Below are 23,748 nucleotides of genomic sequence, written 5' to 3' on the forward strand. Positions count from 1 at the left end.
AATAAAAATTTGACAAAAAATGTAAAACAAGACTTTTGACAGTTTACAGCACAAAATTAAAATACTTTTATTAAATATTAAGAAAATTTAATTGCAATCTTTATTTTACACGAAAAAAAATTCATCTAAGTTTATAAATTGAGCTTATTATTACAATTTACATAATTCACAGATCTCTACTAAAGTTAAAACTTCTTAAACATTCCTTACTCGACTTGAGTACATTACCATATTTCAAATTATTTTTCTGCTAAAAATTATTCTTAATGATGCAATTTTGACAAATCTTAATTGGCACATACATCGATTTTTCAATTGTTGGCTGTAAATTTGTTCAAAGTTGATCAAGTATTGTTTTAATTCTCCAATTCTTTTGATGTGCTGCAGTTTAATGGTTTTTGTTTTATATGTTTTTACATGTTTCCTGACAATTAGAATGCACTGTAAGTGCACTTAAGTCATTTTTGTCTGTCAGAAATAAAGTTCTGATGGTGTAATAAAATGAACCATTATTAAACAGTTATAAAGAATATAAAGTTTTAGTTTGGTACATATTACTGCTATTTTATTTTGAACTACAATTAAGGAAATTTAAATGTTTTTGGAAAGTGGGCAATTTGCATTCCATCGGTACTTTTGTTCAATAGAAAGGGAAATGAATAAAACCAAATCAAAGGCAATTCCGTTTTATTTTACGTTCTTTGTAAAAGTAAGAATGTAATCATAGAAATGATAAAAGAATGTTTATAACCTGCAAATTGTTCTGAGAAAATTAACGAAAAACAGTCTTGATCAAGAAAAAAAAAAAAAAAAAAATTTGTTTTCTCTAAACTTACCGTGACTGACATTCACTAGCAACACTAGGTAATGAAGACTGACACGCTCGGTCCATACAATGTCCATCTACCGGACACCGTGAATAATGTCCACTATCACTAAAACACTGATATTCTCCTCCTCCATCTTGTTCATTATTGTTTATTTTATAATGATGGAAAGGAGGTACAGAATTTTGTTCATGATCACTATGACAAGTTCTACTATGACAATACATTTCTACTGGCGCCCTCTGTGAGGGATTTGTACAAGCTATTGTTCGTTGTCCCCACGTATCTGAACGGGGAGACTGCACTCTGTTTATGTTGATAGCACTATATTGTCCATTGTCACAATATTTTGGAGAACAACATCTAACACATCCAGAATCAGAATATGCCGGAGGTGGTACATTCCATGCCTGGGCACAAACAGGATGCTGACTATGTGGAGCCGGACAAGAACATGATGATATCTTAGACATTGGTGACATAGGACTTCTATTTGCCATTGCACGGTTCTGATTGACCTCTGCATACTGAAGAGAATTAGCAGGAGAGTCTGATCCTACTTCACTTGGTGGTGGATGTTCCGGTGGGGGAGGTAAAAACTCTGCCCAGTTCACCATTGCTTGTTTAGGTACTATTATCTGTCCTTGACCTTTCCTACCTTTCTTTATTAACATTCCATTCTCGTCCGTCGTGTGACTACCGCTGTCACTTGTGGGACTTTGCATGTGATCGCTATGATGATGTCCACCGGAATCTGTGTTTGATCCACTACAATCATGTTTACAGCAGCTATCACCCGATCCACTGTGTTGATTAATCGGTCTAAACATGTGATCCATATGTTGTGCTGCCCCTGGATTAATCAGGGTGGTTGTGGCATATGGTGCCACTGGATCTTGTTTGTGGTAGAATGTTTTCATCTGTGGGACATTGTAAATGTTCTGGTCCTGCATTTCAACTTCCTTGTGTCCATCTAACAAGTTTGTGATTTCTGGTGACATATGTTCTACAAAAATGGGAGATATGTTGTAAAATAAAACTGATATCATTCTTTTTGAAGGTTTAAAAGATATAAAATGTGTTTGATTGCGTTAAACTACTGCAAGTTGTTGTCAGTATTAACATTTTTTTCTAATTGTTTTTTTTTTAAATTTTTTAAAATTAATTTCCTTCCTCCATGTTGCTTTTATTTTTTTTAGCTATCTACATGTTGCTTTTATTTTTTAGCCATCTAATGGCTTGCTTCTTTTTATTTAGTATACTATGAATTTCTATTTTCTAATGATTTTCTTGTCATATCAAATGTTTATATCTAACTTAAAAGACAATACATAGACTTGAAGGTTGTTATGTTCCCTCTTCTCTGTCCACATTTTTAAAATTGATTTTGAATTGTATTTGAGGTTAAAATAACTGTATGTATTAATCAATTTTTTCTCCTTCATACCATTATTTTAAAAGACTAGAAACAGCTGTACCATTGTCATAATTTTTACGATCATCAGATCTTTTTAATATCAAAAGTAATTACCATTTTCCTGCACAAAAGCAATTGTATAAATTTATCATATTTTGAAAATTTATTAATAATCAGCATACCATTTTTGAAAAGATCCAATAATAACAATTTTACCTACATTAAAAGGACGATAAATTTCCAAATTACTGAATAGTTTTATCATTAAAAATCTGTCATGTTATCAAATATGTAACATATGCACATCAACTGAATTTTGATAACTGACAAATTTAATGACAATCTAAACCTTGGAAATCAATGTTTTTATAATGTGTCTAAATTGAATCAAAAACCCTTTTGAGATAAGTATTTGTAAGAACCGATGCTGGTGTCTATTTAATTTGTATTAAATAACTAGTTTAAAAGTTTCAGGTAATCGTAAACAGTGAAGTTCAGTATGTATATCACACCAGTAGCCAGGTGTCAGATTTATTCTTGAATTTTTTTAAGATTTTGTTATCGGTTAAAACTTACGCGTATCTTTCTCCCCATATCCGTTTCTATAAAATGTAGTACATGGTTGTTGCTCATCCCCTTTGTGCATAGGTACTAAAATACAGAACACATAACAATTCAGGTTTGCAGGTAAACATACTTGATAAAAATTGATTCAATCTCTTGGAATAATCTATCAGCTATTTTATCCAGTAATGTTTTGTCCTTATTGATATTTCATAGTGTGTCTTTCTATGTTGTGATGTTACAATATTGTTTCAGGTAGGGTGAAGGTTGACGCCTATTAACGTTTAAACCCGCTGCATTTGTTTGCACCTGTCTTAAGTCAGGAACCTGATGTTCAGTGGTTGTAATTTGTTGATGTGGTTCATAAGTGTTTCTCGTTTTTTATATAGATAAGACTGTTGGTTTTCCTGTTTGAATGGTTTTACACTAGTCATTTTTGGGACCCTTTATAGCTTGCTGTTCGGTGTGAGCCAAGGCTCCATGTTGAAGGCCGTACTTTGACCTATAATGGTTTACTTTTACAAATTGTGACTTGGATGGAGAGTTATCTCATTAGCACTCATACCACATCTTCTTATATCTACTTATAGTAAAAGTTCATATTTCAGTATTTCAGACACATTTAAAAGAATTCTTTATATTCTGAACTAATTTTTAGAAATATTTACCATTTGTTTAACTATGATCATATGTAAACTTTAAAATTCTAATACAATATGTTTTTTTTTTTTTATGCAAGTCACATTACATATATATGAAGCCTGCATATCACCTGATAGCAGGAATATTTTTTTTTGTTTCTAAGGACATTATTTTTCACTTATGTAAGAAAACACTACACTTCAGACATTAAATGCACTTCAAGATGTTAATCTATTAAATTCTGAAGGGAAATGCATAAGTTGTAAGTAGTTTTTTCCCTTCTAAACATTATCTCCCAGAATGCAAGTGGAACATCAATTTGGTGTATTGTTTCTAAATATCTCTATGACAACATGTGTTGCTACACCTACCTGTGTATAATCCATTTTGCATCATTTTCTTTTTACTCTTTCTCTTCTTACACAGCCAGATACTGAAGATACACAATGCCAGCCATAAAGTTCCACCGACTACACCAATCAGTACACCAATAAACCATGGTTCTTCCATTAAACTTGGTTGTTCTGGTCCTGTAATTAAAACAACAGGCTATGTAAGTACTCAATAATCAAGAACAAGAGAAGCTTCAAAAGTACAAGACTGGTTTTGTACTTTTTATGTTGCAGGTTCTATATGCTAATATAAAGAAATTAGTACATTCTTTATTACTATGAAAATGATAATTACCCATTAACTGTTGTTTTTGTTGGTCAGTTATAAATGAAAGATTAGCTTTCACATATATGAATATATATAAAGAGAGAGTAAAAGGATCCTTTAGTTTTGATAGTCTCTACACATGCAAAATCTGTTCAAAATTGCACTTTGGTAAAAAAAAAAAAAAAACCTTGGGCTAGGTTCAGGTGTTGGTTTTTTCTAACCTCATTGAAATCAGACATTCATGTAATTTGTAGCGACAGATATTGCTTACACTTTGACACTACCGGCAGGTGATTGTAAGATACAAACGCGCACATGTGTTTTAAAGTTTGAATCATTTGTGTAAAATTAAATCTAGCATTGATACAAACAAATGCTGAACCACAAATCGCTGATACAAATTTTACAATTTCTTACAGGTAAGCAACTGCTAGAAACAACTTATCTGGATGCATTTTTCCCTTTAATTTTAAGATATCAGAATCCTTCAAAATTGAAAATTTTGATGTATGAATTTTAACAGACAAGTTATTTTCGTTAAAGAATATTTTCATTCCAATGATTCAGCAAACTATTCAATGAAGGAAAGAAAAGATTAGAAGTCTTGCCTACAAGAAAAAGGTCAGATGAAATTTGATAACATCACATGCCTTAAAGAACATGCATTAAGAAGACAAAGAAATGTTGTAATTTATATTTTGAAGGACCTAGAGGCATGACTAGAATATTGCTTTATAATGTCTTACTTAGTTAGGGAATCTTTAACAAGGCACGATACTGGAACTTTTACAAAAACGAACCTAATAAAACGTCAGACATTTAATGACAAAAACAGCTTAAAGCTCTCAAAAATAAATTGATCTGAAAGCTGTAACGAACCCAATATAAAAACCCTCTAGCAAAGACATTTTTTACTCTGTCATTTCAAGTTTTGGCTGGAGAACATTTTTTCTGATGATATTAGATATTTGAGTGTAAAATGTCAACAAGCAGACAGATGTGAAATATAATTAACATGCTAACGAGTCAGCTCTTTAACAATCCTTGAGAGAGACGTCACAGCCAAGGACCATTGTATTCTCTAAAGAAATAATGTCATTTTTCACTGCAGCAATTTTACTGATTAAAGACGAAAACATTAATAAACTTTACAATTTTTTCACCATGAAAATTTGTGGTTTTCTAATTAGTTAACGCCATCATCAATTTAATCACCATGGTAATTGAAGTTTATAATCAAATTGCAATCACGGACTAAGAAAGAATCATAATGTTTTATTACACCGAAATTTATCACGTTTATTTTACATAATGGAAGCGTTTTGTAGTGGTGTCTTGGCATTGTGACTTGGGGTGAAATATTTCCTTTGTCTAAATCTTTTAATTGCCATGGCATTTGTACCGAGCCATTGACTGGAATAACTTCTGATTACTGTTGAGATTTAAAACTGTTTTGTCACTTGCAATGGCCATTGAATAATAATGGCATAACATTAGGGTCTGAAATAGTTTTCAAATCAATCATTTATGTTTCAACGGTTTGAAGCACCTAATTATAACAAAAGAAATTGGTTATTTTCTTGAAACTGAAATGATCTAATTCCAAAATATGGACATTCAAGCCTTTTTATATTACATGTACAGTTAGTAAAATGTACTCATTTCACAGTTAAACAGCAATATTTTTTTTTTTTTTTTTTTTAATGTTTTGTTATATTTGATCTCTAGCATAAATTCAATCCACACTTTAAAATCAAAAATGTCTAATACTTTCCCCTGAAATTCTAACAATTGTTAAAAAAAGGACAAGTGGATAGTGAAATTCAATAAAAGACTTCTAAAGATCAAAATACAATCTTCGATAATAAACAAGTGTCTATTGAAATTGGCAAGCTCTTAATCACCAGGACTTTAAAAATTGTAAATAAATTTAACAGAGACTATCAATGACCTGACAAAAACACCAAACGCTCTTAATGACAAAAGATCCTTAGATATGACATAAGACAAACACTGATTAGGGGTTTCTAAACAAATATATATGGGGTATTCGACAGTACTGACTTTTTAACTATCAAGCTTAAATTTCTGGTTTATCTTCAAAATCTTTAACTTTAATTGAAATGCTTTCTGACTCCAATACATACATACACACAAGTATAAGCGGAACAGTCCTTAGCATGGTTGGATTTCATCAACTTGTCCAGATGTTTAATTTTTAACAATAATTTTCATAAAGACAATTTCAGCTGAATGCTTTGTGCACAATTCAATGTTAACCAACAAAATTTTTTATTTGAAAGTACTTAATGCTCTCACACCATAAGGTACTTGAGATGAACATTAAATTATGGTTTATAGTCTAATTAATTTAATTCCCACTATTTCATTTGTCCTGTCCAATTACAGTCCAAATTATCAAATATCAGAATATGGAATTCAAAAGCTTAAATATTGAAATAAAATGGTTCTTTGTATGAAATGTATAATTTTCTCTCTATTAGTTCTATAAAAACTGATTACGAAGCACTGACAATCTTAAATGACAGAAAATCAGTAAATCTGAAAACAATTGTCTCGTCCATTTCTTCAATTATTGTTCAATCGTCTGGAGACACATTTCATTAATACAGATATCAAACAAAAAATAGAATTGTTCATGTTTCTTTGTTAAACCATTAATATGGTTTCTGTAACGGGATCTCACGGAAAAATGAGAAATTAATGTCCGATGATTTTGATAACTATACCACCAGAGTATGCCTTGGGCATTATTTAAATCCTTCCCATAATAACAAGATAAAATGTCATGGTTATTAATGAAAATTAATATTCTTTCATTACAAATAAATAAACACATTATCTTAATGCTATAATGGCCATGGCAATTAGTAAATCACAACTCATTGTCATTGAAAATGAACATTTTTTCAATGCAATAGGGAGATTACGACATTATTATCGTAATATCGCATCAATCTTCTTAAATTTAATGAGAAATATTCCGTTGTCTGTTTTTTCAAAATTTCCACTTGTGATTCCAGATTTTTTTTAAAGGTTCCCAGTACAATTCGATGAAGACCTTAGATTTGAAGCACTTGAACATCTTGTGTTACTCCCATTTTGTGCCAAAATTACATCATTAACCCTGAATCAACCTCCATATTAAAAAATAAATTGGGAATGTGTCCATGGGACACAGATTATGCCCCGCTTGCATATAATGTTATAAAGGGATATAACTCAAGAACTGTAAAAGTGACGCTACCCAAGTTTGTACTTGATCTGTTTTTTGTGGTAATAAGCATTGTGTATAAGTTTCATAACATTTGGTTGAGGTAAACTAAAGTAAGAGAATGGAAACGAAAAATTCAGCAATTTTTCCATTTGTAGAGGGGCATAACTCTAGAACGGCAAAAGTGACACCACCAAAATTCAAACTTGATCTGTGTTTTGTGGTAATAAGCATTCTGTATAAGTTTCATAACATTTGGTTGAGGCAAACTAAAGTTAGAGAACAAAAACCAATTTTGGGACGTACGTACAGACGGACATACAGACGGACAAGGGTAAAACTTAATGCCCCCTCCGCTACGGCGGGGGCATAAAAACATAAAATCTTTTTATCAAAAAGTACCTTGACTTCACCACATGCTTATCATAATTATTTCTCAGTGAAAGCAGGTGACAGTCCTTAGAACTAATAACTGAAAATGTCTCAAATTCATAAATTTTGACTGCAAATTGCTTTCGTAATAATACGCTTCAGATATTTGTAAAAGGGAATGTATACAGTAAAGACCTACAATTCTTCTTAAACAAACTCCATCAATGGTGTATTACCAGACATAGGTAGTTTAAATGTATGACTTACCAATAACATAAGATTGACTCCATACTCCAACACCTTTAGAGGTACGTGCTGCTACCTGAATCGAGTAGGTTATGTCCTCTTGAAGGTTATTTATAGTGTACTTATTCCTGGTCCCGTTGATACTCACACTGCAGTCATGTTTACCATCATCACTTAGACATTTGATCTATAACAGGAAACCAGCTCATTATTAAAGATACACTATTAAACCTTTTTTGAGGGGGATTCCACATTTCCCCCCAAAAAAAAATATGGTTATTTGAAGGTTTTAAAATTAATTGTCTTCATACAATGTACAACATAAGTTCTTGTTTTCTGAAATTTTTTTAAGATGAAGGCTGTAATAAAAAAGTAAAAAGTAAAAATAATTTATCTTAATATCTGTCAGATTTTAAATTTTAATGCTTCTATTTTGATTTTCCCCAATTCTGTGCTGTTAAATTCTTATTTTGGTGATATCCATCAATTCAAAATTTCAGACAACATGTAAAAAATTAAAGACCTAAAACTGCATTATTTTCTATAAAGAAATCCCTTCCGAATGAACATTATATATGTTTCATTAAACAGAATAAAATCCTTTAACAAGTATTGGCTGCCAAACCACTTACTTCATAGCCTTTAACATCCCCATTTCTGGACTCAACAGGAGGTGGCAGCCATTGTACAAACACTCTGGTCTTTCCATCTTTATTGATGATAATATTTTGTGGTGGATTGGAGGGAACTGACTCTCTGGTTCTAACTTTCAATGGACTACTACACTGAGAGCCTATATCTCCGTTGAAGGCTTTGACACAGATCTGATACCAAGCGTGACTATTAAGATTGATAATGGTGTGGTTTTCCTTCCCATCAGCATGACGTTGGACCAACACTCTGTGTGGCTGACCTGCAGTCATATCCTCTAGATTATAAAGTCTCTTGTACACTATTTCATAATGCTGGATTAATTTTTCTTCTTTTACAGGCTGAAAGAAATAAATGAAGTTTAGAAAGCTTTAAAAGGAATGGATAGAAACAGGGCAATTTATGATATCTAATAGAGATCATCTACATTAAACACATATGAACATTAAATTTAAATTTCAGACCTATTAACATATATTATTTGTAACTGGACTGTTCATTCTTTATTTCATTTGTTCTCAAACATGTCAATTTTATACATAAAAAAACAAAACCTACCTTCCATTCAAAGCAGATAGCACTAGAGTTAACAGCTTTTCCTTTGACGATTTCCACCACTATACCACTCATCCTAGTACGAATTTCATCCGCAGGAACAGCAGCTGCAATTTCTGCTTCAGGTCCTTTTGATGTAAATAACACAATGTAAACAATTTTTTAAAGAAGGCATGATATGGTCACTTTTTCTAGACCCTATGAATTTGAAAACCACACGAAGTATACACTTATCATATAAAATCCTTTAACTGTTAACAAATTCATCAGAAATCAGAAATATTACAGTTTCATTACTTCTTGCACTTAAGGAAAACTTAAAGATACCAAAATTGCCTCATTTTTAGATCTTTTAACTCATACTTGGAAATGAGCAAAAATATATGAAAATATTTTTCCAAAAGGTCTGTTATACAAAAATGTTGATAAATGTCTAATAAATTGTTTAGCAAGGCTGTTGCTCATATTAATTCAACCTCAAAGATATTTATAGGAAATATTTGGTCAATTGTATCAATTTTGACATGTTAAAATGTAGTTAATTAAGCTTGACATCTTATTTTCATATTTACCCATTATGAGATTTCATAAGTATCTACTTACTAGTAGTTGTAATAGTCTGACTGAAGAGACTGGGGTTTCCTATACCATGAGAGTTCTGGGCCCTTACTAAGAAGATGTAAGGGGTACCTGGCTTTAGATTGGTTACTGTATATTTGTCTTTCTGAATAGTATCTGGTACAACTACCCAACCCTGTACCAAAAAAAGAATAAATGTGTCCATTATTAAGTATAATAAAACACCATACAAAACAATTTCCTCATGTACATTTTTTTTTAAAGTTCCATTGTAAACCATACATCGTTTTTGTTGGTTTGTTTGATCTGTTGATCTGTCAAATATTTTTGTTGATTCATGTCATCCTTTTTATGTATAGTATGTTAACTATCTTCCATCTGGTCAGATAAATCTAAATTCATCAAGGTTTTGAAACAATTAGAAATTAATCATAAATTGGTAAGATGAAGTAGTTTCATTTAGGTAATTTTACCTTAGATTTATCTGCATTCAATCAGAGCAAGTATGATTTCAACACTTTACATTAAAAAAAAAAATCTTCTTGAAATTAAAACACAATTGACAACTTACAAGAATAAATACCAGTGGCTTGTGCTGTAAGTCTATCGGATTCGTTGTTCATAAAAATTCTGACCAGGCTTGATGGAAACAAAATCTGAATTTCAGACTTCTCGCGATTCTGACGGGAACAAAATTTTCAAGTTTCCAGACTCAACATTTTCATATGCTTGTACGTCATTGTCAAAAACAGCACTACTCTGATTCAAGGTGTCAACATGCCTAGTATCATAAAAATACTTTGACATCAAAAGGCTTTTACTTATTGTGACTTACATCAGTGGTCTCATGGCTGAAATACTCTACAATGTAACCAAAAACTGGTGAGGATCCAGAATTACTGTTGGGTTGCCATGACAACATAATAGAAGTATCTTTGGTTTCTATTGCAACAGGTTGTGATGGTGGTCCAGGGAAATATTTGGAATCTTGTGCTCGATGAAACATTACAGAACTGCCATCTGGCACTGCAAATAAATAAATGTCACTGCATTTAAACATCTATCAAAGTTAAGACTGTAACTCAATAAACCAATCATAAATACCTGATTAAAATTTCTAACCATTACTAATATAATATGGATAATACCAGATGTATAAGTCTTAGCCAAGGGCTGTTCCAGAAATAAATATATGGGATGTCAGCATGTACTTTTTATATTATCCGACCATGCGTGCAAGTTTAATTAATTACTTCCTGTATAGTGTATTTCTTAGGGCGGCTTATCTTAAGATCATAATTATAGGGATGTGTGTTGCTGAAAATTGTTATATTTTATTGGGAAATCGAATAGGAAGAGTATATAACATTACATCATTTTTTCATTCAGTCTTTTGCAATAGAAAATCTATAAAACATCAAAATTTAAGAGGGGAGTATCTATTTTTCTTGCTTTCATCATGATTCCAACAGAACTTATCATACACTGATTCAAAAAGATAATTGAAAATAAATATATCACTTTTTTTTCTCCAAAAACATGAAAACACATTTTTGCTATATATATATCATGTACAGGAAATATGTGACGACCTTCAATAAATCTAGTTTATAATTCAATCAAGGTTACACCTGTTTCCAGCTTAACAGTTTAAATCTTGTATGTTTATGTTGACATTACGTTGACCTTGAGAACATATCTATGTAATAAATGTAGTTTTAATATGAAATTATTATTCATACAGAGCTATGTTGTTATTGTAGCATTCTTGTATTTTGCTGTAGTCAGGAGGATTGTAAACTGATCTGATTATTATACAATATTTTACATTTTATAATCCAAAAGCAAGAAATTGGAGCTTAATTACTGTGATTACAGCACAAGCTGTAGAATTAATATCATTACAAAAATTTTAAATGCAAGTTTTGATTATTGAGATGTTCTTTCTGTCATATGGTCACGATCATAAACAAAAGTAATAATTGCTTTAATTCACATCTTCAATTAACTGCTGTAATTCTTAAGGGGAACCTCAGAATAAAACCATTTGGAGTATAAAAAGGCCTCACTTAAACAAAAGCTTACACAAAAAAATCATCTAAAATAGCCATTGCCTGTTTTAATAACAAAAGTTTGCAACTACCTTCTACAACCAGACTTGATATCCAGGTTGTCTCCCCTGTCTCACTGCTGGCTTTACAGGAATACATTCCAGTATCAGATACTCTTAATCCTGAAAGTAAGCAAAAGTCTATTATAATATTGTTTTAAAATCCTTAATGTAAGGTTTTTCCCTTGAACTTGTAGATTTGTCACTAGTTTTTGTTTTACATGTGTATTTTACCTTTTAACACTTGTCATTCCTGGTGATTATTGGATAGAATCAAAATCTCTGTTGTGATAAATAAAAATATAAAATATTTGCACTATAAATAAAAAAATTTCTTATAATTAAACAAAATTTCAATATTTCAAAAATTATAAGAGTATAAATTTTCTAATTTTGTTAATACTTTAGTGAACAAAAATTCATGCGTACAGTTTTATTTCAACAAAAATTTACTTACCAGATATCTGCAGGGTTCCTGATGGTTTCTGTTGTATTCTAAGATCATCCGACGACAAAAGGTTTCCGTTTTTATACCACTGAACAATGGGTTGTGGGTTACCAAAAGCTTCACAATGGAGATAACCTGTTTCATCTGTAGCCAAAGTCTGATTTTGAGGTACAATCCTGATAACTGGAGGTGGTCGAGAATCATTTTCTATAAATCAGAATAAAAATCAAAAGAGTTACTTCCCTTTCACCATATAATTACAATAAGTATAAGGTATTGAGTTTAAGCAGAGGCATGCATACGAAAAATATTTTAATTAAAGAAAAAAAAAAAAGATCAAATTTCTAGACTAAAAGCCCTGATATCGAGAAAAACACCAGAAAATGGTGAAAAAAAAATCATTAAAAATCTTCTTTCGCACATGAAATATTTCAGAATTTTATTCTTAACTTGTAAATAGACAAAATAAAATGATACAAGATAATACATCAATTATTTATGTTTTTTGTGTAATTAAGACCATATTCTGGGAATGCTAATTTTTTTATTACTTCTTAGATATGTTGTTTGAAGTGTAATTTTCTTGCTTTTTATTTCATCAATAACTGGCCAATTTTATGCACATCATTATTAACTCAAAGAAAAAAATAATTATGACAATGAAGACATTTGCAATATTGGTGTATGTTAAGTGATTGTGACCTCATTGAACATTTGACTTTATTTACCCCGAACTTTAAGTTGAACAGATGTTGATGCTGTTCCAATTGTATTGAGAGCTTCACACTCAAACTCTCCAGCATCAGCAGGCTGAACATGGTCTATTTGTAAAGTACCATCAGGTTTCACCGAGTAACGGCCATCTGGCTTGTAGGGAAATATCAAACTCTGAAAAAAAAAAAGCAAATTTTAGTCAATTATTCAATGGTCCATGGCCTGCGTCTTTGTTCAATTTAATGTCTTACGCTCGTTTTATTGTATTGCTTTTATTACACCCATTTACAAAGTTTGGATCAATAGTCTGTGAAACATCTATTTTATTCTTTGTTTCCTTGATTATTTCTTCCTTGAAAAAAAGAAAGCTCTCATTGTAAAGATGTGTAATAACCTTTCATTTGACTTTTTCATCTATTTTATAGGGTAATTTAATAACTTTCTCTTTATTTAAAATTTAAAATTTGAATGAAGTCACAATTTCTATAGAAAAACATTAAGACTGTCACAAAACTGTTTTTCAATTTTGAACATCAATTCCAAAACTAATTTTTCATGGTAAAACATTTTCCAATTTGAAGCAACAACTAATAACCTGCAAGCTAACAAGCTATGGTGGGAAACCACTTGTAACAGTATCTAGAACATACACAATGTTTAAGTGACAAATATTGTTGTTATAATTGCATAGATTTTTCTGTGAAATCTATTCTCAAAAGAAAACAATCAGAGCAATCAATCAAAGCATTCAGTTTGTCATATTTTTCTCTATTTCATTATTTCAGAAGATGATCTTTAAAATTATATCAATCAAGTATAAAATACGACTTTTATAATTCTCTAAGACGGATTAGTATGGAGTCATGGGTCGAGTTCTAAAGATACAAATTAATACTGATATCGGACGAGATACACGTGTGGTTTGTTCAGTGTTAACTAAGATTTCTTAGGAAAACATAACGAGATACAGTAATCAATAAGCATTAGAGTTGATTGTATAGTTGATCCAATTTTTCTGGATTTCTTTCCAAAGGTTTCTCTAATATCGATGCCTATGTCGATTTCTATTTTTCTGGATTCTTTTACCCAACCTAGCTAATAACATGTGCAATCTTCTCCAGATACCACAAAAGTTTTAAACTTTTTAATACAATCATAGTTCTAGGTTTGATTTGTGTAAGAAGCTTATCAATACAAAAATTTCATCTGAGGAGAGACACTAATAGAAAATTATCCCGTCAAAAACAAGACTTGTATACAGTAAGACAGGAATATCTTTTTAACAGTGAGGTCATTGGATTTGGGTCCCTAGTTGTACTATAGAACTATATAAACATGACCTGTGAATGATGACTCACAAAGAATATTTGTACTTTTAAAGTAACCACAACTGTGTCATAATACCTTTATAACAACTAAGGAACAGTACATCTTATATATTTTGCCACATGACATTGTCAACGTATATTTGTTCCGCCTAACAGAAGTTTCCCTGGAAAATCTGTTATAAATAATGCCAAAATATCTGTTCTTGTTGGAACAAATATTCTATATCAATTTTGTAATATTTGTTCCAATGGAAATAATATTACAGAGTATTTCTTCCACTTGGAACTTATACTATGAAGGAACTTATATTTCATGACAACATCAGATACCTTTATCACATATCACAGGTTGGATAGCTAAATACCAGTACATCATAACTTTATCACATGTCACAGTGACAGATAGGTAATTGTATATTGTAACCTTGTTGCAAGTCACAATAAAAAGCAAGTTTATAGTAAATTGTACCTATGTCACATTTCACACAATTTATTCATTTTTGTAATTTTTTTAGTTGATGATTTATGTCTCTTGTTAAAGTAACACAAAGCTTTAGAAGAAAGATAAAATGCATTCCCAACTGAAAAACTGGTCGTGTAAAACCACCCTTTCTGCTACACTTTCGTAATTGAAAAGCTAAGAATTTGACAGTAGCTGCCCTTAAAACTATTGCACAATAGATAAAGTCAATATATATTCGATAATCATTACATTTCCTTTGATATTCCTACATCTTCTGCGTTTTATCAAATCAAGAAAAAACTGTTTATCTTTCTTCCAAACAGAAAAGTCTTGTTTTATCTTAATTGCCACTCCGTTTATGATAACAGAGACCTATAATTTTTATTAAGTGTTCATCAACTGTAGACCAATTTATATAAAAGCTATGATGAAAGTTAATGAGAGAAAACAGTATTTTATTAGCTACATTTAATAGCTCGAAGCATGCTATGGTTGAAGTCTGTTAGTTCCATTTACAAAGACATACAAAATGTCCCTGGCAGGAATTCTAAAATGTTTTCTTTGCCTTCCGTTGGATGCTGGTGATATCAAAAGAATGGAACCCCAGTCGTCCCTTTAAAATATCATAAATGGAATTTCTCACTAGGATTCTTTTTCTCATTTAAGCTCCCTTTACTATTTTGTGTATTCATTAAGTAATAGATAATGAACTAATTAGAAAGTTTCAAAGTTTTGCTATTATCGTACGACATAAAAAGGCTTTTCAGCATGCAATAAATTGTGACAGAAGAAATGGTATAAGGTTGTACTGGTGCACTGTGTAGTCAAAACAGGACATTCATTAAGTCTAAATACTATCCCTTACATTTAAAATATCAAACACTGTTTAAAGATTGAATCATGCATATTTTGAAAAGTAAAAAGATCTTGTAATGTCTATGAGCTGCACTTTTTAATTGCTGATTCTTAGCCCGATGCCAGCAAAATATCTTCCCAATTGTTCAGCCATCAAAAAAATCTTATTTGAAACAATAGTAAATAACTTCCTGTTCAAAATGCAAAACACGTAACATCTAATCAATATCTGAGTATCATTTGGGTAAAATACTGCATAATCTTTATATTTAAAATCATTTAAGATCCCCTTTTGTCAGGTTACATGGGAACACAAGTGGACATAGGACACCAGACTAGTCAGAAGCATGTTTGTAGACTGGAAACCAGACTAGTCAGAAGCATGTTTGTAGACTGGAAACCAGACTAGTCAGAAGCTTGTTTATATACTGGAAACCATCTTACCTTCTCAGCACTTGCATGCTGACTTCTTTTTCTCCAGTATATAGTAGGAAGAGGGTTACCCTCGACTACACACTGTAAACTAACACTGCGACCTACACCTACAGACTTGTCCACTGGACGAACCTTGAACTCTGGTTTATCTGAAATAAATGTAGGAAGTTCAGTTCAATGAATCTTATCTGACAATGTTTTTATCGAAGTCAATAAAATTAAAACATCTTTTTTTCCCATTCCAACAATTTACTTTGCAGCTAGTGAGAAATAGATAACTATGCTTAATGAAATAACAAAAATTATCTGACTTCTGACAGTGCCATATACAAATCAACCACTTTGAACTGAAGCAGTTAATGAAGAATCAATAAGAGAACTCACAGTACAAATAAAGCAAGAAATTACAAAATTGTTTGTGAAATCTGATAAAAAAAAACTGTAGACAATTGATAGGACCCAGTATGTGTCATGAGAAATCATGTTTCCTGATTCCAGACTAATAGAAACACATTATAGGGTGTAATATGCTCATGGAATTCAATTCAGGCGCTTGATGTTTGATATAAAGAAATGTTTGCACAACTGTATGTTAAATATTGTGTCATAATAAAGTTGGTGTAAAGTACAGCGACAGATAATTTGAAAGAAGCGACCTTCTTTATATACCATACAGGATAATGTCTTTGGTTTGGTGAAATCTATTTTGCTACTTGAGTTTCAAGAACACTTTACCTTAATGAAATCTTCTACAACTTTTACTCATAAACACACCCCACCTGTATTCTTAATATATCATAACCTTGGTGTACAAACTTTATGTTAAGACTTGTTTGTTTTTTCTAAGGACAACTTCTCACTGTAGTACATTTATCCCTGTTTTGTTTTGTCACCTCAAACTAATTTAAGTTGTATGTTTTAGTCTTTATTCAAGAGAACTGGTATCTATACTGATTTAACATTTCTGATAAACTTAATTCATTTCCAATCCCATAAATAAACTCTGGACTTAGTGAAATAGCCTACTTGACCAATATTTCCCTTGGTCCTGGGTCACTGAACGGAAGGGTAACATTAAATGAAGGACTTATTTGATAGAAATGTTTCCTATGGAATAATAGATGCAATGTTTTAAAAATATCAAAATGAAGACAAGTCTTATCTGATTCAACCATATTGCATGTGATTTATTGACTCCACACACAAGTTACCCAACAATAAAAATAAATCTTAAAACAGTGTCAGATCACAGAAAAATTTAAATACCATGTCAAAAATTCTGTAAATTATACTTAAAATAAATTCCTCTGAAGTCAATTGGATTTAACTTATCAATGACAAAGTTATAAAAGGAGTAGGCCCAGTAAGACCCCTTTTTGGCCCCAAAATATAGCAGTTTTACAAAATTACTAAAATGTAAATTTTTAGCTACTTATTGGAAAGAAGAATACTTCTGTTACATAAATATGGGCTGTTTTTGACAATACAATGCACATGTATCGGGTACTAGCATCATTAAGTCATGCTAAATTACTGAAATCTTCGAAATTTTAGCATTTTGGTTAATTTTTAGATGGTTTCCGTCTGAAATGGAAGTGGCCGCATTTGTGTTCATTCTTAATATTTAAATGTAAGTTGTATTTGATGATAATACATAACATATATAAAGGTTGAGAATGAACACGGATGCGGCCACTTTCATTTTTGACAAAAAATCATCTAAAAAGTGACATATTATGTCATATTTGATAGATTTTTCATATTTAAGCTTGAATTTGAGCGTCTTTTATGACTAAATCAGTTCAAATCTTTCACATAAACTAATTGAATCGACTGAAGTAGACACTTAAGTGTTTAAAACGTGTCCAAAATCTTTCATCAGATGAACTTGAATTTTGAGGCCAAAATCGGCCCTTACCGGACCTACTCCTTTCAATAAAAATCAGTGACTGAATGTCAAGACAACCATCAATAAATGACCATTACATATGATATAACATTTTATTATTCTTCACGTTAAAATGCCATATTTTGATTGGCTAATACGAGGGTGTTAATTTACTCTATCACATGGCTGAGCGGATGACAATTTTTTTGAATGTCACCAACTCGTCCAGACCAATCAAAAATCGATAATTTAAAGGACAATGAACTGAATTAACTAGTACATTTTGTACATCAAGTAATTAAATACATTGCTTAAGTTTATTATTAGACTGTCAAAATAAAAAAAAAAAAAACATCTTGCTTAACTTTTGTTGTTTTTTTCTAATACCCGTAACCTCATAGAAAATTAATCTGTACAAGACAATAATGATAGGACATTCAGTAAAATAAATTAAATAACACATAGCTGAGAGGGTGATAGAGCAGATTGGTACCCCTCGAAAAAGCATTGTCAACCTTGGCTTCGCCGCGGTTGACAATGTTTTCTCGGGGTAACAATCTGCTCTATCACCCTCTCAGTATTGTGATATCAATAAATTACCATTACATATGATAATACATTGTAGTATTGTGATATCAATAAATTACCATTACATATGATAATACATTGTAGTATTGTGACATCAATAAATTACCATTACATACGATAAAACATTGTAGTAGACACTCTCTGCTTAGTAAGTATGGATTTTACGTAACATCACACGAGTTTGATCACATGTTCAGTATACACTATCTCTGCTTAGTTAGGATGTGTTTTACGTAACATCACACGAGTTTGATCACATGTTCAGTATACACTATCTCTGCTTAGTTAGGATGCGTTTTACGTAGCATTACAAGAGTTTGATCACATGTTCAGTATAGACACTCTCTGCTTAGTTAGGATGGGTTTTACGTAGCATCACAGGAGTTTGATCACATGTTCAGTATACACTATCTCTGCTTAGTTAGGATGGGTTTTACGTAGCATCACACAAGTTTGATCACATGTTCAGTATAGACACTCTCTGCTTAGTTAAGATGTGTTTTACGTAGCATCACAAGAGTTTGATCACATGTTCAGTATAGACACTCTCTGCTTAGTTAGGATGCGTTTTACGTAGCATCACACGAGTTTGATGATATGTTCAGTATAGACACTCTCTGCTTAGTTAGGATGTGTTTTACGTTACATCACACGAGTTTGATCACATGTTCAGTATACACACACTCTGCTTAGTTAGGATGTGTTTTACGTAACATCACAAGAGTTTGATCACATGTTCAGTATAGACACTCTCTGCTTAGTTAGGATGTGTTTTACGTAACATCACAAGAGTTTGATCACATGTTCAGTATACACACTCTCTGCTTAGTAAGAATGTATGTTATAGGTATGTTATCTACCACTTCTAAGTGATGGACTCCATCACAGAACAGGATGTTATATACAGCATACTCCTGATAATGTATGGATGTAAGCAGGATGTGTTATCTCACATCAGGTGTAGGACACTTTGATCATAGTATAGGCTGTCATGTAGTATTCATTACTAGTAGTAGATTCAGAACCAGAATTCTTTGACCTATTAGTATGACACTGTACATGTTCCACAGAATGCACTGAAGCAATATTACCCATTGAGATAGCCATGATTCAGCGTAACTTTGCTTTTAATTTGGACTTATTTGTGTAAAACTTTAGTTATCAAAAATGAAAACCAGGCAATAAAAGATTTTTTCTTGATGCTTTCATAAAAGACAACTTAAATAGATGACCATTAATGTAAAAACGTACCATTCAAAAGTTTCTGAGAAATGCTTTTAATAGAAATTTGTAAAACATTCTTGATTACTTTTTATAAAGTAAATTTGATTTCAAGCACTAGATTCCAACATTATTCAAGAATACTGAGTAGTTAGATCTGTCTGTTTTGTCATTATAGACAGATAAATGTTTTAATAAAAAGAATATTACATAACATGAATTCTTTTCATCAAATGACATCTCCTGTACCCAGCAGCGCTACCACAAGACTACATTCACTGAGACTACTTCATGTTGAAGTTAATTTTACCCCCTAGTTTTTGTTAGGATCAGATAAACTATCCTTGATCTTAAAAATTGGCTGTTTGGAGACAGCCACACTATGGCTAGGCGCTTTCTTCACACTTTGTTTGTAGACTTAAAAGATAATTTAAGTGTTAACCTTGATAAAGACAAGTGTATTGGAGTATTATGTCACAGTTTGAAGGCTTTATGTGATGATATTTTTTTTATATCTAAGATAGGTTTATAATTAAAGATGAAAAAGTTTCCAAAATGTGATCTAAACAATTAGCTAATAGAAACTCAGCATAGGGTAGAACTGGTATCCTGTCCTAGTGTGCAGACTGGTATCCTGTCCTGGTGTGCAGAATCAGTTGACATAAGTTTACTATAAAATCATTAATGGATAAGATATGAGGGTACTTATAAATTATGTAATGACAGCGACTGACGAGGAGGATTTGTGACTGATATGATAAAAGCTTCTACAGACATCTTTAAGAGTAATACAATTTTATAGTCATTATATCTCTACTGATATGTAGACTGCACGAAAGTTAAATTCTTTCTAGAAAAAAATTCATAGTTGTTTTATCTGCAACATTTTTATTATCTATTCAAAGAAACTTATTCTGAAGTTCTTGATGTTTAACCGAGAAAAAAAATGCACAAAATTTCTATGGACAATGATGATGTAAAAAGACTTTCAATCTATTGATTTGATTTTATTTTCCAACTCTGATAAGTTAATATATAGATTTTAACTGTCCGTCAGAGTCAGCATAAATGTAATTTCAGATTGAAATCAGTGATATATCAATTACAGATCAATTTGTGGACCAGCATGGAAATAACTTTGCCTCTCAGACATAAAATAATATCTGTTTTTAAAGCTGTCTAGAATATAACTTTGATGAATCGAAACATCACGGAGACAAGATACAAACTTCAATATGTTTGATGATGTTTCCATAACTGTACATCAGTGATCATAGCTCTTCTGTTTTTAAAACCCAGCGTGATATAAATGTAACATGCTTTCATTAATTAATGATTAAGGATATCGACAACAGCATATCACTTATACAATTTATTTTGCTAGGTTTAAAATGTTAATTAACAACAATTGTCAAGATCTAGCATCCTTTTATCTTGCGATATTGAAACTTGCTCCCAGTAATAAAGGAGCTCAAATTATATTACCATGGCTCCACCTTATCTTCTCACCTGATAAGATCAAAGTGAGACAACTCTTTTGAAAACTGATGCACAGGAAATATCAAATTTACACCATTTACAAAGCATCCTAAAAAACTTGTTAAAAATTACAACTGACATTGAAAACATAAGGGACAAAAGGTGATATTTCTTAATTGCTTCATCTAAAGTGGCAAACAGATAACATTTTATCAAGGGACATAACTTATATTAGAAAACAAATAAATTTCAGTATGGTCAGCCAAGCCTCCACAAGTAAGAGAAAAGAGAGGCAAAAGATACCAAAGGAGTATTTACACTCAAGACAAAAACAAACCAACAATGCCAAAGCAAAAAACCAAAAATGATGAAAAGACAAACAAAAGTACATAAAACGTGACATAGAAAACTAGAGACTCAGCAACACGAACCCCCACCAAGAGCTTCATATTTGTGCTGCTCACTTATATTACAAAAAAATAAAATAAAAATATTGACGTATATATAGTGACATATACTTACATTCTACATTGAGACGTGCAACAGCTTCAGCTTCTCCAACCTGGTTTTTGGCAACACACACATAAATCCCAGAATCATGTCTGCTGACATCCTCTATACGTAATGTGTGATCTCGTAATGTAGAAATATGTCCGATATTTCCATGCTCCTTTCTCCATGTCACTTGTAACGGTTTATCTCCAACCACATCACATGGAAATTCTACTGTCTTCTTTTCTCTAGTGGTGACATCAATTGGAAATCTTCTAAAACTTGGTTTTTCTGTTGGAAAAAAAAACTATATATATATTTGAACTATTATACAAAATATTGTTATTCTTGTTGGTAATTCAATTTTTCATATTGGAAAAATAATTTATAAAGCACTAATTTTTTCTGTGTTTACATTTGCTAAAATATCAGAAACATGATTTTTCTAATGAGTCCAATAATATGTAGAAATTCATATGGGAATGATCCAACCATTTGGATAAAAGTATAGATCAGGGGACACAACAAGTGCTAAATCTTATTTAGAAAGCAAGTTTTACTTCTTGTATTTTCTATGCAATCTTTGGATTTTTTGCAAATTTTATGTAAAAAATCTTTTACTTTCAGTCACCAAGGACAGAATAACTGTCTGAATACATACCTATAACTCGTAAAACAGCTGGTGCACTCTCTCTTTCTCCAGCATCGTTTGTTGCTATACATCTAAAAATTCCAGCATCTTGTTTCCGTACTTGACTGATGTTAAGAGCTCCATTATCAGTAACAACAAATCTGGTGTGACTTGGATCTTGGATAATTAATTCTGTGTCCTTTTTCCAGATAATTCTTGGTTCTGGTTCCCCTCTTGGTGGACGACAGGGGAAGCTCACTGAATCTCCGATGGCAGCAGTCACATTTTTAGGTTGTACTCGAAAATCACTTCTCAGGACTAAAATGAAGAGCAAAATATTGTAAATAGGTATTGGTTATCTGAAATGTGTTAGTCAATAATTATGTAAAACCAAAAACTTCTATATTAGTTCTTATACTAGGTCCAATGTATGAGCTCTATAGTTCACTGTATTAAAACCTGCCAGAAACTGACAAGATGAAAAACAGCAATAAAAGCCCTGTTACCTTGATGCATTAGTTCTTTACTGTAGATTCATTTTTATATACTGTAAACCAACTAATTTTCGCAAGCGATTTATTTTAGTGGGTAAATGAATAAATGAATTCACAGTACTTTTATTTCATCAGACTATAATCTCACCTACATCCACCAATAGCCTTTTTTATCAATATTATAACTAATGCCAAAAAAATTGTTTATCAAGAATCTGAATGTTTCACCTCTGTCATCAACTGGTCAGTGTTTTGCCCAATGACCCTTGTATTATACCATATAAATAAAGTTAATGAGATAACATTTTCTTACATTGATCATCTTATATTTTTTCTTGTTATATGCTGTTATTTTTATGTGCTGGAAATGTGTATTTTTGATGTGTAATTATAGTAGTTGGTATATTTTATGTAAACAACTGTTCATTTCACTGTATGGCTAAGACAAACAAACACAATCAGTCTCAAGCAGCTGAAATAACAACAGGGATTTCCTTCTCTGTAAAACTTTCTATCAAAGTTAAATGAATCAGAGGTATCAGTAGCAGTATCTGAAGCTAAACCATCAAATACAAATATCAAAGTTTTCAATATCTTTAGATCTTATTTTTTTTAAATATCTTAGATCGAAACCTTTAATGAGGATACAGGATTCTCACCACAAGGTTTTTACAAGGCGGAGTGATAAGGGTAAAAAGAAGCTGATTTGTAATTTTTATGGGAATCTTTATGATAACTCCTGACCTTGAAATACCATGATAGTTGAATGATTAAAGGAAATATGAGGTAGATATTAATTAGACAACAGCTAACAACACTAGAAAAGACACTATGTTTCTTATTTTCTTCATAAT

At 31.4% G+C, this 23,748-nt stretch overlaps 1 protein-coding gene across 14 annotated transcripts in view; it reads right to left on the reverse strand.

Moving 5' to 3' along the window:
• LOC127700530 (roundabout homolog 1-like) overlaps positions 1-23,748 on the reverse strand; it is a 99,648-nt gene that overhangs the window by 6,620 nt on the left and 69,280 nt on the right. For all 14 annotated transcript variants that reach the window (XM_052204054.1, XM_052204059.1, XM_052204056.1 and 11 more), the window contains 14 exons: positions 22,431-22,718; positions 21,800-22,060; positions 16,111-16,250; positions 13,035-13,194; positions 12,316-12,513; positions 11,892-11,981; positions 10,584-10,774; positions 9,773-9,923; positions 9,173-9,297; positions 8,596-8,955; positions 7,985-8,150; positions 3,822-3,980; positions 2,821-2,895; positions 837-1,833 (listed from right to left, as the gene is read on the reverse strand). In XM_052204054.1, coding sequence (XP_052060014.1) covers positions 837-1,833; positions 2,821-2,895; positions 3,822-3,980; positions 7,985-8,150; positions 8,596-8,955; positions 9,173-9,297; positions 9,773-9,923; positions 10,584-10,774; positions 11,892-11,981; positions 12,316-12,513; positions 13,035-13,194; positions 16,111-16,250; positions 21,800-22,060; positions 22,431-22,718 — 3,361 coding nt within the window. The remainder of the gene's footprint in view (positions 1-836; positions 1,834-2,820; positions 2,896-3,821; positions 3,981-7,984; positions 8,151-8,595; positions 8,956-9,172; positions 9,298-9,772; positions 9,924-10,583; positions 10,775-11,891; positions 11,982-12,315; positions 12,514-13,034; positions 13,195-16,110; positions 16,251-21,799; positions 22,061-22,430; positions 22,719-23,748) is intronic.

Source organism: Mytilus californianus, unplaced genomic scaffold (assembly GCF_021869535.1).
Source record: "Mytilus californianus isolate M0D057914Y unplaced genomic scaffold, xbMytCali1.0.p SCAF_5, whole genome shotgun sequence".
NCBI classification, from domain to species: Eukaryota; Metazoa; Mollusca; class Bivalvia; order Mytilida; family Mytilidae; genus Mytilus; species Mytilus californianus.